General features: G+C 50.7%; 2 protein-coding genes across 3 annotated transcripts in view; both read right to left on the reverse strand.

Annotated features, from left to right (window-relative positions):
- Window positions 1-15370, reverse strand: part of DHRSX (dehydrogenase/reductase X-linked) — a 275434-nt gene extending 260064 nt beyond the window's left edge. The window contains exon 1 of the mRNA XM_054471345.2: window positions 15217-15370. Coding sequence (XP_054327320.1) covers window positions 15217-15325 — 109 coding nt within the window. The 5' untranslated portion in view covers window positions 15326-15370. The remainder of the gene's footprint in view (window positions 1-15216) is intronic.
- On the reverse strand, window positions 758-15357 carry ZBED1 (zinc finger BED-type containing 1). Of its 2 annotated transcripts, none has more exons than XM_054471343.2 (2): window positions 15217-15357; window positions 758-5062 (listed from the first exon to the last, which is right to left on the reverse strand). In XM_054471343.2, exon 2 carries the CDS (start codon window positions 5007-5009, stop codon window positions 2925-2927), a length of 2085 nt encoding a protein of 694 aa, XP_054327318.1. In that variant the 5' UTR covers window positions 5010-5062; window positions 15217-15357; the 3' UTR covers window positions 758-2924. The 2 variants fall into 2 exon arrangements, with proteins under 2 accessions (XP_054327318.1, XP_054327319.1); XM_054471344.2 differs by having other exon boundaries at window positions 758-5059; window positions 15217-15351.
- Window positions 15371-16728: the final 1358 nt, after the last annotated feature.

Below are 16728 nucleotides of genomic sequence, written 5' to 3' on the forward strand. Positions count from 1 at the left end.
AGAGAAGGAAGGAAGGAAAGGGAGGGAAGGAAGGAAGGAAAGGGAGGGAAGGAAGGAAAGGGAAAGAAGGAAGGAAGGAAAGGGAAGGGAGGGAGAGAAGGAAGAAAGGAAAGAAGGGAAGGGAAGGAAGGGAAGGGAAGGGAGGGAAGGAAGGGAGAGAAGAAGAGAGAAGGAAGGGAGGGAAGGGAGGGAAGGAAGGGAGAGAAGAAGAGAGAAGGAAGGGAGGGAAGGGAGGGAAGGAGGGAAGGAAGGAAGGAAAGAAGGAAGGAAGGATTGGTTGGCTGAAGAAAAGAGGGAGGGTTGGAGGGAAGGAGGAAGGAAGGAAGAGACAATGTGAGAGGAGGTGAGGAAGACAGGAAGAGAGGGGAGATAAGGAGGCTGGGGGGAGAGGGAAGGCACTGATGCCATCCGGATCCATCCAGGCTGCCTCGTCCATCGGGCCTCCGTTTATACAACTATCCACTAAGTGAAGGAACCGGCAAAAATCTCTGCTCCCGGGGAACGCTTTTACCAGCTGCCGGCTTTATTCACTTAGAAATTTTGATACCAAAACACCCGAAAGTACATCATAACTTGAGGATTTACAGACAAGAAAGAGGAGCACAGAACTGACCGTGGGTGCCCTGGAAAAAGTTGCTTTAAACAAGGACTGCAACAAAAATAAAAATAATAAAAAACCTCCCTCCACTCCCAGGATCAAGGGATTCAGACAAACTGCAGTCCAGACGGACACGCGGCAGACAAATGAATGAGGAGCTAATGTATTTCTCTGGTTTATTGAACAACAGTCCAACTTTAAAGCATTAAATAAGAGGCAACCATTCAGGAGGGGAACAATGGCTTAAAAATAAAAATGAAGACAGAGCCGGAGCAGTTCACATTTTTCACGTGAGTGACGAAAAGCAAATGATTGTTAGAGACATAAAGGGAACGTTGGCAATGCTACAGAATTGAGCCCACAGAGGCGTGGGCTGCCCTGCGTCCCCAGCCTCGGGGCAGAACAGAGAGCAACCCCAAAGCCTGCCCCACTGTGTCCCTTCCAGCTGCCCTTCTGCTGAGAACACCCGGAGCTGAGGCTTCCAAGTTCGCGGCGGAACCGCTTCCCTTAAAAAGAAAGCAAGTGTTACGTGGATTTCTCCCGCGCTTCCTTTTCTACAGACTTAAACCGGCTCAGGACATAAGGATAAAATTCTGTGTTGCTTGTAGCCCTGAGAAGTCAGCAGCTGTGAAATGCAGGTAGCTCCTGCTTCACCCTCTGACACCCAGAGTTCTTGGGGTCTCGGCAGAACATTGCCTGGAGCTGAGTGGGGTCATCCCTCCTAGACACCGTCCTCCCCAGCCCAGCTTGTCTTCACGGAGGCAGAGAACCCACTGCAGGTAGAATCCAAGCAATATGCTAAGCCTCGTGAAGTATTTTTCCTCCAGTTAAAAAGCAGTTCTACATGTTGGAAAACATCTTTCTGTTTCCCTGAATGACTGAAAGCAACTCGCAAGAATCCAGCCATGGAAAACCCCTCCGGGGGCAATATTTTAAAATTCATTTCCCCTATGGTATTGACTTTAAAAGAGAAGAATCAAGAGTCTTTTCCCATAATCAAATAAAAAACACCCTATGTGGAAAAGCTGGCCACACGGGGGAACTGGACTTTTAGGGCTGAGACACCGAAGATATAACCTCCGGACCCGTGAGCCACCCACTTTTGTTTGGCGTGATCTCGGCTCACTGCAACCTCCACCTCCTGGGCTCAAGCGATTCTTCCGCCTCAGCCTCCCGAGTAGCTGGGATTACAAGCGTGTGCCACCGCACCTGGCTAGTTTTTTGTATTTTTAGTAGACACGAGGTTTCACCATGTTGGTTGGCCAGGCTGGTCTCGAACTCCTGACCTCAGCGTGAGCCACCATGCTCGGCCACCGCCCAGTTTTAAGGACCAACTCCACAAAGTGAATTTCGGCAGGGAGCAGGAAGCAGGCTCTCTGGCAGCAACCTGTCGAAAATACAACACATTCCACACCTTTTTTTTTTTTCTTTTTGTTTGCTTTTTAAGTGCCTGCCTTTTTGTACTCATCTGTCACATTTTTAACCGAACGTTAAAAAGAAAAGGTCTCTCTTTTTAAGAAGGGCATTTTGGCTAAAAGGTCTCTTCCCCATTTCCCAGAAGCAAGAGGTCCCTGCTTGCATGAGAATGTAAACATGAATTCAGTGATCTGGACCTCGCAGAAGTCACACATGATGATCGGGAAAGGCTCCTTCGACGCCACCCAGAATGTTCCTGTGTTTCTTCTAAACCCTCCCAGGGAGAACTTGAATCAGACATGGTGTGAGTCTTAAGTATCTGTGAAGGAAGGAACAGCTCCTCTAGGCTCTGCTGCACGCAGGGAGTTGAGAGTTGGCAATTCCCAAGCAGAAGTCGTCAGGGCCCGGGGAACAGGGGAGGAAAGGAAACCCACTCAAAGCCACCTCTCTTGTGTCTTCTTTTTTCTTTTTGAGAGAGTCTCGCTCTTGTCGCCCAGGCTGGAGTGCAGTGGAGCGATCTCAGCTTATTGCAACCTCCACCTCCCAGGTTCAAGCGATTCTCTGGCCTCAGCCTCCAGAGTAGCTGGGATTACAGGCACGTGCCATCATGCCTGGCTAATTTTTGTATTTTTAGTAGAGACGGGGTTTCGCCATGTTGGCCAGGCTGGTCTCGATCTCCTGACCTCAGTTGATCTGCCCATCTCGGCCTCCCAAAGTGCTGGGATTATAGACGGGAGCCACCGCACCTGACCCTCTCTCGCTTCTCGAATCTTTCCTTTTTCCACCTTCTAGGTGTCAAAGACAGTGGATGGTCTCTGAGGTTCAAAACCAAGCTGACTGGGTAAGTATTTACAGCAAAGCATCCAATGGGCTGCTGCGGGGATGACTTGTAAGACAACAGGCTTCCTCGCTACAGGAAGCTGCTGTCCCTGATGCCAAAGAAACCGCCGCTGACGCCATCCCCCAAGGAGAACACCTGCTCCTGGTCCAGGCCCCACTCCCCCTCGTCCTGGTCCTCGGGTTCCGCCTCCGCCCCACTCCGGGCGTTCTCATACAGAAACACCTGCTCGTCCACGTGTGCGGGAGCCAGCCGGTTCCTCTTGGCGCTGACCACGTTGGCGGCAGAACCGAAGAGACGCTCAGGCGCGACGCGCGTGGCCGTCACGCACCAGTACTTCTGCAGCACCTTGGGCAGCAGGGGGAAGAGGGCCAGGCGGTCTGACCACCACTTGAGGGGGTCTTCGTTGAGGCCAAGCACCTTCTGGGACTTGAAGTTGCTCAGCTCCTCCACCACCTGGGCATGCCACTCTTCCTGGTCCTCCACGCCGCCTGTCTGGCAGAAGATCTCGGCCAGCATGTTGTTGATGACGCTGGTGGGCGGAGGCGTGGACGTCCGCATGAGCTTCTTTACGGGAGGCTCCTCAGGCACCGGGAAGATCTTGTCCTCGGCCGGCCGGTAGCCGCCGTCTTTGACCTTGTCCAGCAGGCCCTTGGCCTCTTCCACCACGCGGTTCTCCACCTGCTGCCGCTCGAAGGCAGAGAGGAAGGGCAGCCTCTTGTAGCGGGGGTCCAGGAAGGTGGCGACGTTGAGAAACATGTCAATCTCAGGCGTCTCCTGGTAGGTCTTGGAAAGCTCCTTGGCGATGACCTCCTTGGCCATGCTGAGCTCCTTGGAGTCAGTCTCCTTGATGTTGAGCGTGGTGTTGAGGAGCATGTGCAGCAGCGGCTTCACCATGCTGATGGTGGGGTACTTGGAGGCCGACAGCATCTCGGCCACCTGCTTGAAGGGCTGCAGGAGCTCGACCAGCCCCTCGATGGTGGCCCACTCGCTGGCCTCCAGCATGAGGTGGTGGTTGTTGCTGTCCTCCACCAGGACCCCGGCGATGACGAACTGCTGCTCCTTGAGGCGCTGCAGCATGGCCAGCGTGCTCCCCCACCAGGAGACGCGGTTGCTCACCAGCATGCAGTGGGCCACGTTCTGCTGCTTCTGCTTCTCATAGAGCATGTACATGGCCACGGCAGACTGCTGGAAGTATTCCACCAGTTTGCGACAGCGCGACAGCAGTGCCCCCAGCTTCGGGAGCTGGAAGGCCTGCTGGATGCCGGCATTGAAGGTGTGGCCCAGGCAGGGCATGTGCACGGCGATGTCCAGCAGGGAGCACGCCTTCACGATGTCCTTGCCGTAGTTGGTGGTGGCCCCGAAGACCTTGGCACTGATGCCCCACTCGATGAAGACCTCATAGAGCACCCGCGTAATGGTCTCCGCTGTGTTCTCTTCGGGCACCTCGAAGGTCTTCAGGCAGCGGGAGCCCACGGACAGGCAGTTGGGGACGCCCAGGCCCAGGAAGTGAGCGGCCAGCGTGACGTAGGCGCGGTTCTGGTTCTCACTCCTCCACATGTCGGTGGAGATGCCACACCAGGTGGTCTCGGCCAGCTCCTTCAGGATCACCTCCCGGACGGCCCCGTACTTCTCAGGGATGGCCTTGGTGGAGATGTACTTCCGGCTGGGCAGCTCGTACCGGGGGTCGGCCGTCTTCAGCAGCACCTTGAAGGTGGGCTCATCCACGATGGAGGCCGGGTACAGCCCCTCGCAGATGAGGCCCAGCACGGCGGCCGTCAGTTCCTGCTGCTTCTTGCTGTCATAGCCGTGGCCGGCCTTGACGGCCAGCGCGTCCTGCCCGGGCTGCTGGGACGACTCGGGCTTCAGCTTGGAGAAGGCGGTGGCAAAGGCCTCACGCATCTGCTCCGTGTTGCTCTTGACGAACTCGCAGAATTCCTCGGGGTGGTTCTTCTCCAGGTGGTAGGACAGGTTGGAGGTGTTTCCGGAGTAGGCAATCTGGGCCATGCAGATGCGGCAGTAGATTTTCTTCCACTGCAGGATGCATCCCTCGGCGTTGGTGTCGAAGCCGAAATACTTCCACACCTTGCTCTTGGCGCGGGGGTGGGCCACCAGCTTCAGGTCTGTCTGGGAGCTCTCCAGGCTTTTATTCTCCATTGCTTCTCCACCGGAGCCTGCCTGCTGGACGGCTGCTCACGCGTGGGGACCTGCTGAGAAGGGCCAAGACAAACACAGCATGAGAAGGGACCCAGGCACGCATGGGAGCCCTGCTGGGGAGACAGCCAGGGTGCCGGGGCAGCTCCGCTTTCAACCAAAGGGCACTGGGGCCGGACGACTGGACCTTCCTTGCGGGTCACTTTTGCAGAGCAGAGGAGGGAACCTAGCGCAGGAAGACACTCTTTCTTCCACGTTAATCCGACTGCAGCGATGCCGCACGTGTCAACATACAGGTTTGCGAATGAGCACGGCATTTTTGCAGGGCTGTACCTGACAAGTGCCTTTACTTTTTTTTTTTTTTTTTTGAGACAGAGTTTCGCTCTGTCACCCAGGCTGCAATGCAGTGGCGTGATCTCAGCTCACTGCAACGTCCGCTTCCTGGGTTCAAGCGATTTTCCTGCCTCAGCCTCCTGAGTAGCTGGGATTACAGGCGCCTGCCACCACGCCTGGCTAATTTTTGTATTTTTAGTAGAGACAGGGTTTCACCATGTTGGTCAGGCTGGTCTCGAACTCCTGACTTCAGGTGATCCACCCGCCTCGGCCTCCCAAAGTGCTGGGATGACAGGCGTGAGTCACCGCACCCAGCCTGACAATGCCTCTGTCATCGCAGGGTCTTGTTGTTCCTGTTCTAAGAGCTTTCCCAAGCACCTGCCACGTGGGAAAGCCCCGTAGATCTTTTCTGGGGACGAAGCCTACATAGAAGAGTCCACAAGCGGCCAGGCAGACCCCCCACTGCCAACCATCACAGCAAGAATCTCTGTCGAACGCCACCTCAGCTTCATTAACTGCATTAAAGAAGCCAAACAGGACCTCCATCTGACTAAAGCCGGCTTTCCTATGGCTAAGAGGCATTGCACACTCTTCTGAAACTTTATGGTTTAAAATGAAGCCATGTGGAACGTCACAGGCTTTGTTTTTAGCACAGGTGCATCCGTGATCTGTAAGCACGTCTGAAGAAGCATGGATTTCTCAATCCCTGGAACTTCTCAAAATGCCCCATTGTGTCCAGTCACACCTGTGGGCAGACAGGCCCAACTGGGCAAATATCACACACCTTTGCAAACATCGGGCACTTGGTGTGGAGGCTTAGATGACCCAGAAGCCAGTCCCCAGGGTTCCTGTTGAGGTTGAATGCTCACACATACAGGCCCTTCCAGCTGCCACTCAGGAGGCCACCTCTGTGACTGGGTTGCCCAAAATGACAGCTGGGCTTTGTTAAAAGGTGTAATTGTGTCTGCAAGTGTCCAGTACAGTGCTCAGGAGGGTAAATAACAAAATGCACCACCCAGGCACGTTCAGAGTGTTGGGATACAGTCAGTGCTAAGAGGCATATTTCAATGATGACTATAGTGGGTCGAAAAGCGTCCTCCCCTACCAAAGAAAATCTGTATCCACCTGGTACTTGTGTATGGGACCTTGTTTGGAAAAAGGGTCTTTGCAGATGTATTAATAATGAAGGTAAGGATCTTAAGACGAGATTATTCTCAATTGGGGTGGTCCTAAATGCAGTGACCAGTGTCCTTAATAGAAGACAGATGAGGAGACACAGACACAGAGGAGAAGACCACATGGAGACAGAGGCGGAGACTGGAGTGATGCGGCCACAAGCCCAGAACGCCTGGAACCCCCAGGAGCTGGGAGAGGCAGGAAGGATCCTCCCCTAGAGCCTCCAGAATGAACTGGATAAAATCATGGTGGATTGAACAGTGGCCCCCAGAAAGATCTGTCCACATCCTAAAGCCCAGGATGTGCAATGAGATCTTACTTGGTTATAAGGAATTTTGTAGATCTAATGACTTAAGGATCTGGAGATGAGATCATCCGGGATTTGGGTGAGCCCTAAATGCAGTGACCGATGTCCTTATAAAAGACAGAAGAGGAGACACAGACACAGAGAAGGTCACATGGAGACAGAGACTAGAGTGATGATATGGCTGGCCTGAAGCCCAGGGACGCCAGGAGCCCCCAGGAGCTGGGAGAGGCAGGAAGCATCCTCCACCTAAGTCTCTGGAGGGAGCGCAGCCCTGAGACACTTTGATTTCAGACTTCTGGCCTCCAGAACTGGGAGAGAATAAGCTATGGTTTTAAGCCCTCCGGTTTCTGGTACTTTATTAAAGCAAGGTATTCTGAAGGTTCATTTTGCCCCAAATAATGAGTGGAGGTATTAGAAAGGCCCCCCGTCTTCACGGGCAGTCGCGGCCTGCGTTGCTGGCTTTCCGTCAACGGTACCTGCCCAGTGCTTTTTAGGGAGACGCCGCCACGTGCCGGGTGATCTGGGCATCACCAGAGCCCAGCAGCGCCACTTCCCAAGACTGGGGTGCAAGGATGGGGGTCCTGTGACCAATGGCAGCACCCTGGTTTGTTCTAAGGTAGCAAGCCCAGAGAATGAATAACACGACCGGGACTTCCAGAAAACGAGGAAACCCCAAGCTGCATGTTCTGCAGCCGAGTTAGGGTGGGGCCCCTGGATTACACAGTCAATGGAGGGGGAAAAGAATCTCAAGAGGCCTCAGTCTAGCTCTGAAATGCTCGCTTTTAAGTCCGACCTGAGTGACAGGACACAGCTGTATCAGATCGTCCATCATCATCATCATCATCATATTATTATTATTATTATTATTATTATTTGGCTGAAACAGGTTTTGGTACTTGGGAGGAAAAGGTTTACATTCCATTATTATTATTTGTGCTATTAGGCTGAAAGAGGTCCCAGTCCTCAAACAAAAGTTTACATTCTATTTATTATTATTATTATTATTATTATTATTATTATTATGTGGCTGAAAGCGGTTCTGGAACCTGAAGGAAAAGTTTCCATTCCATTATTATCATCATTTTTATTATTATTATGATTACGCTGGAAGAGGTCCCAGTACCAGTAACAAAGGTTTATATTCTAATTATTATTGTTGCGGTTGTTATTATTATTAGGCTGAAAAAGGTCTCAGTACCTGTAGCAAAGATTTTTATGCGGGCGCCAGGCACGGTGGCTCACGCCTGTACTCTCAGCACTTTGGGAGGCCGAGGTGGGTGGATCACCTCAGGTCAGGAGTTTGAGACCACTCTGGACAACATGGTGAAACCCCTTCTCTACTAAAAATACAAATTAGCCGGGGTGGTGGTGGTACATGCCTGTAGTCCCAGCTACTCGGGAGGCTGAGGCACGAGAATCGTTTGAACCCGGGAAGCGGAGGTTGCAGTGAGCCGAGATCGCGCCATTGCACTCTAGCCTGGGCAATAAGCGCAAAATTCCATCTCAAAAAAGAAGAAAACAAAAGAGAAGATTTATATGCTATTATTACTATTATTTTTAGGCTGGAAGAGGTCCCCAATACCTGGAAGAAAAGTTTATACTCAGTTATTATTATCTGTCTGAAAGAGGTCCTGAAAGCTGGAGCAAACATCCATATTCTATTATTATTATTGTGATTATTTGACTGAAAGAAGTCCCAGTGCCTGGGGCAAAGGTTTATATTCTATTATCATTGTTGTTATTATTATTTGGCTGAAACAGGTCCTGGTACCTGTAGCAAAGGTTTATATTATTATATTATTATTATTATTATTAGGCTGGAAGAGGTCTCGATACCTGGAACAAAAATTTTCATTCTATCATTATTATTATTATTATTATTATTAGGCTGAAAGAGGTTCTGGAACCTAGAGCAAAGGTTTTTATTCTATTATTATTACTTTTGTTATTAGGCTGAAAGAGGTCCCAGTAACAGAACAAAAGTTTACATTCTATTTTATTATTATTTGGCTGAAAAAGGTACCAGGACCTGTAGTAAAGGTTTATATTCTATGATTATTATTAGGCTGAAAGAAGTCCGGGTACCTGGAACAAAAGTTTATATTTTATTATTATTATTTAGCTGAAAAAGGTTCTGGCACTTCAGTCAAAGGTTTATGTTCTATTATTATCATTTGGCTCACAGGTGTCCCAGTACCTGGACCAAAGGTCTGTATTCTGTTAATACTATTCTTATTATTACTATCTGGCTGAAAAGAGGTTCTGGTACCTAGAGCCAATTTTTATATTCCACTATTATTATTATTTGGCTGAAAGAGGTCCCAGTACGTAAAAGAAAAGTTTATATTCTATTATCATTATAATTATTATTACTATCATTATTATTGGTCTGAAAGAGGTCCTAGTACTATGAACAAAGGTTTATATTCTATTATTATTATTATTTGGCTGAAAGAGCTCCCAGGACCTGAAGCAAAGGTTTATATTCTATCATTATTATCATTATTACTATTGTTATTATTATTACTGGGCTGAAAGAGGTCACAGTACCCTGAACAAAGGTTTATATTCTATTATCATTATTATTGTTATTATTTGGCTGAAAGACGTTCCAGGAGATGAAGCAAAGGTTTATATTCTATCATTATTATCATTATTACTATTATTATTATTATTACTGGGCTGAAAGAAGTCGCAGTACCCTAAGCAAAGGTTTGTATTCTATTATCATTAATATTATTATTTGGCTGAAAGACGTTCCAGGACGTGAAGCAAAGGTTTACATTTTATCATTATTATCATTATTCCTATTGTTGTTATTATTATTGGGCTGAAAGACGCCCCAGTACCATGAACAAAGGTTTATATTCTATTATTATTAATATTATTGTTATTATTTAGGTGAACAAAGGTTTGTATTCTATTATGATGATCATTATTATTTGGCTGAAACAGGTCTAGTACCTGGAGCGAAGTGTTGTACTGAGAGCCGAAATTCACAAACCCCTAACCAAGTGACTCCTGGATGGAGAAACAAGAAGCTCCCTCCCACATGTCTCCTGCTGTCAGAATTCCATGGGACTCCCAGGTAAAGAACCGTCCACACAGTAGGTGGGTTCCACCTGAACCCACGTAACAGCCACAGCAGAGCTGGCCTTCTGCAGTGAGTACCCTCCTTCCTCCTTCCTCCTTCCTCCTCCCTCCTCCCTCGCAGTGCTGCCGTGCACGCAAGGCCACAAATAAAGGTTGCTGCAAACCAGCCTCTCACTGCCTCATTCTTCAAGACTGGTGCAGCATCCCCAGTGGGGGGGGGTCTTGGGGGGACACTCCCGAAAACGCTCTCAGGGGGCCGGCGATTTCACATTTCCAATTGCACATCCATGAGAGGCCAGTGGATGTGCCTCACATGACTCTTACCAGAATGACACGTCACAAGAGACCAGTGTGAAGCAGAGTAAGGAGCCAGCCGCCGTCTGTCCCTTTGTGGATGAGGCTCAAAAAACCCTAAAACTCAGCCACTCTTCTCCCTAAGTTTTTGTTATTTGGGAAATGACAATCATTTTTCTTTTAAAAAACATACAGCACATGGCCAAAGGGTACCAAGTTTCTGTTCGACGGGAGAAATCAGTTTCAGTGACCTACTACTGCACAGCGTGGCGGCTATAGTTAATAGTGTATGACATATTTCAAAATTACTAAAAGAGCTTTTTATTTTTTATTTATTTATTTTTTTTTTTGAGACGGAGTCTCGCCCTGTTGCCCAGGCTTGAGTGCGGTGGCGCGATCTCAGCTCACTGCAACCTCCGCCTCCCGGGTTCACACCATTCTCCTGCCTCAGCCTCCCGAGTAGCTGGGACTACAGGCGCACACTGCCACACCCAGCTAATTTTTTGTATTTTAGTAGAGACGGGGTTCTACTGTATTGCCCAGGCTGGTCTCAAACTCCTGAGCTCAGGCAATCCACCCGCCTCAGCCTCCCAAAGTGCTGGGATTACAGGCATGAGCCACCGCACCCGGCCCGCTAATAGAGATTTTAAATGTCTTGCGTGCAGTGTATACTGCTCAGGTGATGGGTGCACCAGAATCTCACAAATCACCACTAAAAAACTTACTCATGGAACCAAACACCACCTGTTCCCCAATAACCTATGGACATAAAAAACAGAAAAATAGCTAAAAGAGATTTTAAATATTCCCACCACAAAGGAAAAATAGCGGGTGACAGATATTAGTTTGATTTAATTATTCTACAATGAAAACATACAGCAAAGCATCACACTGTGCCCCATAAATGTACACATTTATATATTTATATAAAAATATCAATTTTTTATTTACATCTAAATTATATAAATATAACTTATTTGTATTTTATATTTCTAGAAAAGTATAAATTATTCTAAAAATACATATATTTAATAAAAATAAAATATAAAAACAATAAATATATTACATACATTTTTGGTAGTAACATGTAATTGGCCTGTTACCATTACTTTTAAATAAATTGTTAAATGTGTTTTAAATTTCTGTTTTAATGTTTAACAGGATGACTTATTGACTGTTATAATCTACAAAAACAAAAACAGTCTGGGGTCCTCATTTTTTTGAAAGGGATTCTATGATCAAGAAGTTGGAGGCCGGGGGCAGGGGCTCACCCCTGTAATCCCAGCAATTTGGGATGCCAAGGTGGACTATCACCTGAGGTCAGGAGTTTGAGAACCAGCCTGACCAACATGGAGAAACCTCATCTCTACTAAAAATACAAAATGAGCCAGGCATGGTGGCACATGCCTGTAATCCCAGCTACTCGGGAGGCTGAGGCAGGAGAATCGCTTGAACCCAGGAGGCAGAGGTTGTGGTGAGCTGAGATCACGCCATTGCACCCCAGCCTGGGAAACAAGAATGAAACTTGGTCTCAAAAAAAAAAGAAAAAGAAAAAGAAGAAGTTGGAAAACTGCTGTTTTTACTTCTACCTGATTTCTAATAGCCACTGTTCACTACTCATAAAACCAACAAGAATTAACTTTCCCTTTACAGGTTAAAAAAAAAATAGTTTGAAAAGTAGGACTTCTATAAATAGCTTTGTAAGTGGGCCAGTTGGCATATTTTGTGTAAATACTCACTCCTGTGGTACAGCATTTACGAGTCCATTTTGCATCCCAGAAAGTGAAGGAATATTCTGCGGCCTATTATTTGCAATAGAACTTTTAAGAAAAATTCTGTAGCAGTGTGGGAACGGGACGTGACTGCAGGTACCATCCATTTTCTCTCCTTTGCAAAACTCATTGATGCATCAGAGAAAATGTAATTTCTAAACAGATCACCCTGTTATTAATACTGGTGGGTGGAGACTTTCTTTACTCAATAGGATCATTTTCAACAGATTTCAGGCCATATCAATGTTCAAGTTTTGATGCCATATTAGGATATTAAATGCACTGATTAAATCATCTCTTTTAAAATCCAACCAACAGATACACCTTACTGAATGGGCCGCATGGATACAGTCTTAAGAACACAGAGACAGACCCTCTTATGGGAATTCTCAATTTGCTTCTAAACCCCCTCTGTAAAGGCATGACCAACATCTATGATTAATTTGTAATTATCTTGTTTTTCCATGATGAACTGTAAGAAGACACCATTTAGGAGTGGATTCCAGCCACAATTTCTTCCTTCTCATACCATGTAAGTCAACTCATGTGGAAGGTGTAACCCAGGCATTTCCTTTGTAAGATACCTAAGAACACGCTCCACTTGGAAGTTCTAAGAAAAAACTGCCCTTGCTTCCAATCTGCAGTGGGGAAATTGGCCCTCTTGGTTATTCAAACAGCTTAGCTCAAATGCCCTGGACAAAGTTCAATGTTTCCTCATCAACAGCGAAGGCCTACCAGAGAGAAGCAAATAAAAAACGCCGTTTAGGAAGCTGGCCACCAGCAGACCAAGGAAAACAGCATTCCTCCACCGGTATCGGAAATTATTTTTAATCCATACATAGGAAGGGGCTCGATGAGGGCAAGCCACGGAAGTTAATCTTTAGAGAAGGCCATTCTGTTTCAACACACACACACACGCGGGTACAGATTCCCTTGGCAGACACGTGACTTCACCAGAAGCTTGTCCTCTTTAACAACCTTCTGTTGTTGTTTAATCAGTAAATGGGGAAAAAAAAAAACAAAAACAAAAAAGATTCCAGCCCTCCTTTCTAATGCACAAAGAGCAAGTTTTTCAAAGGCCAGCATTTTGGTGAGCTGCTGCAGGAACCCCGGCCTCTTCTGCAAGGGCCCAAACAGGCCCTTAAGGAGGTTTAAGGGGACGTTTCTGTAAGCAAAACTGCCCAGATAAACATAATCTTCTGCCAGACTCCACACAATTGTTGAGCTGCTGTAAACCGTTCACCTTGCAACTGATTACTTACTTCAAACAAACAAGCTCTCCCGCCCTCCGAAAGCCTGACTACAGTTCCCTTTACTCTCCTCCTTCTACGCACTTGTAATTATGCTAAGTGGGTTCAAAAAAAAATACTGAAGGCCAGTTTGGCAGAAAAAGCTTAGCTTAGCTCACAGAAAACTCAAAGCTCTTTTTCTCTGGCTAGAGGCGGGAGAGAGTGAGGCTCATTTTAAAACATCCACTCCAGGCATGCTTCTCAAAGTGTGGCACTGGGACCCCTGGGGTTCCCTCAGTGGGTGCAGAGTGGAAGTCAAAAGTCATTTCACAATAAGGCACCCAAGCACTTCGCCTGGCTGACTCCCAGTCTCCCAGAGGCGTGCAGCAGTGTCTTCCAGAGGCCTCCTGACATGCCATGAAACTGTCTACAGAGGCAGAAATAACAGCTCTCTTCTTAGGCTGGACATTTAAGACATTCGGGGCAACGTACACCACCACCCCCAGCACACTGACCCTCTGAACGCTCTGTTTTGGAAAACTGTTATTTTTGAAACAAAGTATCATTTAACCTAACATGGAATTAACATTCCCTTTATTCCAGTTCACAAATAATTGTTTACAGGTTTCTAGGTTTAAATTGAGAATATGGACCAGCACAGTGGCGCTCTGTCTGTAATCCCTGCAGTTTGGGAGGCCCAGACTGGAGGACTGCTGCAGGCCAGGGGTTCAAGACCAGCCTGGGCAACATGGTGAGAAGCCATCTCCACAGAAAATTTAAAACATTAGCCAGGCGTGGTGGCTCACGCCTGTAAACCCAGCACTTTGGGGGACCCAGGTAGGAGGACTGCTTCGGCCCATGAGTTTCAGACCAGCCTGGGCAACGTAGCAAGACCTTATTGCTACAAAAAAAATTTAAACATTAGACAGGTGTGGTGGCTCACACCTGTAATCCCAACAGTTTGGGAGGCAAAGGCAGGAAGATCGCTTGAGCCCCGGAGTTTGAGACCAGCCTGAGCAACACAGGAAGACCCGGTCTACAAAAATTTAAAACATTAGTCGGATGCAGTAGCTGGCGCCTGTAATGCCAGCACTTTGGGAGGCTGAGGCAGGAGGACTGCTTGAGCCCAGGAGTTCGAGAGTAGCCTGGGCAACAGAGCAAGACTTCATCTCTGCTTCCTATTACAAAAAAAAAAAAAATTAATTAATTCAGAACCTGCAAAGCTATGAATAGAAGTAATCTGCATACACAAAACACCTATGAATAGAAGTAATCTGCATACACAAAACACAGTGGCGGTCATCAGTGATGAGTTCAGACAGTAATCGGGTCCTGCAAAGTTGGAGATTATGACTCAGAGATGTTTACACAGGCCAAGGAAACAAAGTTGCCACTTAACGGGCCTGCCCTCCCCACGAGACCTCCGGGGCTCCCCAGTGCCCGAGAAGCAGCCTCTGGGCCCCCTCTGGAGACGTCCTCCGGAGAAGGGCCCATCGTCACTTACCCTGGGGTGGGTAGGGGTCGAGGTCCCCGGGACACCCGCTCCTCCCCTCCGGGGCCTGGCGGGGGCGCGCGGTCACTGGCCGACCGCAGGCGGCAGGCAGAGCCGCCTGAGGTCTTGGGCGCGGGGCGTGCGAGCCCCCGGGTCCCCGGCCATGGCCCGGAGGTGTCAGGGTGCGCGGGGGGGCGGCTGCACGGGGGCTGCTAGGTTGGAGCCCGACCCGGGACAGGCGGGGAGGCCACACGCGCGGGGAGGGAAGGGTCGGGCCGGGTCGGGCCAGGCGCGCAGAAGAGCGGGCGGGGACGGGAAACGCGGGGCGGGGAGGTCCCAGGCGCGCACGCCCCCCCCAACCCCGGCCCCACCGCGACCCCCGCCCAGCCCCACTTCCGGGAGCGCCACCGCCTCGCCAAGGTCACGCGGAGCCCCCACGCCCCCGCCCCCGAGCCAGCCCGCGCCCACCCGGGTCCCCGGAGCCCTGACCCCCGCCCCGCCCCGCCCCGCTGACCTGGCTCCACGAAGCCCCCGCGGCAGCGCCGCAGCAGCTGCGCCAGGATCACCGCGGCGCCTGCCGCGTAGACCCGCAGGGCCGCCCGCGCCGCAGACAATGGCGACATGGCTGCCCCGGCCGCGCCGCCGCCGCTTCCGCGCCGCCCGCGGGACTCTGCGCCCTCCCGCCCGGACGGACGGCGGAAACGCGCGCGCCCCGGACCGCCCCCTGCCCGCCCCGGACCGCCCCGGCCTGCGGGGAACCCCCAACCCCAGACCCCGCCCGGGCCCTCTGGGATCCCGCACCGCCTGCAGGACTGGGGACCCCGAGCGGACAACCGACCCCAGCCAGGACACCCACCCAGGACCACAGACTCCAGCCAGGAACCCCCCCCTGCAAGGACCATAGACTCCAGCCAGGACCCCCCCACCGCAGGCAGACCCCAGCCAAGACCCCCCCGAGAACCACAGACCCCAGCCAGAACGCCACCCCAGGACCACTGACCCCAGCCAGGACCCCCCCCTTCAGGACCACAGACCCCAGCAGGGACCCCACACACACACACACACCCAGCCAGGACCACAGACCCCAGCCAGGAATCCCCGCCAGGACCACAGACCCCAGCAGGGATCCTCCACACCTCCTCCAGGACCACAGACCCCAGCCAGGACCCTTCCCCCTCCCCGCAGGACTGCAGACCCCAGCAGGGATCCCCACCACCACAAGACCAACAACCCCAGCCAGGACGCCCCCAGGACTACAGACCCCAGCGAGGACCACCCCAGTACCACAGGACACCCCCAGGACCACAGACCTCTACCGGGATTCCCCCCAGGACCACAGACCCCAGCCAGCACCCAACTCAGATCCATAGACTCCTCCCAAGAACACCCCCCAGGACCCTGGACCCCTGCTGGGACCCCCAAAACCACAGACCCCCCCACTGGGGCACCCCCAGACACCCCCCCAAGAACCCCACCAGAACCACAGACCTCCACCAAGACTCCCCAGTACCACAGATCCTCCCAGGGCCCCCCAGGACCACAGACCTCCACTGGGACCCCCACCACCAGGACCCCTCTCCACGATCAGACCCCAACTGGGGCCCCCTTCTAGGACCTCCACCTCCATCAGAACCACCCCCCGGACCACAGGCCCCAGCCAGCACCCCACAAGACCACAGACCCCTGCCAGGATGCCCCCCAGGACTACAGACCCCAGCTGGGACTGCCTCCTCAAGACCCCACACTCCAGCCAAGACCATGGAACCCCATTCAGGCCCCAGCCAGGACCCCCACCATGGGATCACAGATCCCCTACCCAGACCCCGCAGGGGACCAGGACCACTACAGGAACCACCCTCCCCATCTTAGCCAGAATCATGTAACCCCACGCAGACCTCAGCAGAGACCACAAGGACTTGGACCCCATACAGAATGCCAGACAACCACCCAGAGCCATGCCAGGATTATGGACCAGGACTCCCACAGAGGACTCTGGACAGCTGCAAGGACCATGGACCCCACACCC

This window comes from Pongo pygmaeus, chromosome X (genome assembly GCF_028885625.2).
Source record: "Pongo pygmaeus isolate AG05252 chromosome X, NHGRI_mPonPyg2-v2.0_pri, whole genome shotgun sequence".
NCBI lineage: Eukaryota > Metazoa > Chordata > Mammalia > Primates > Hominidae > Pongo > Pongo pygmaeus.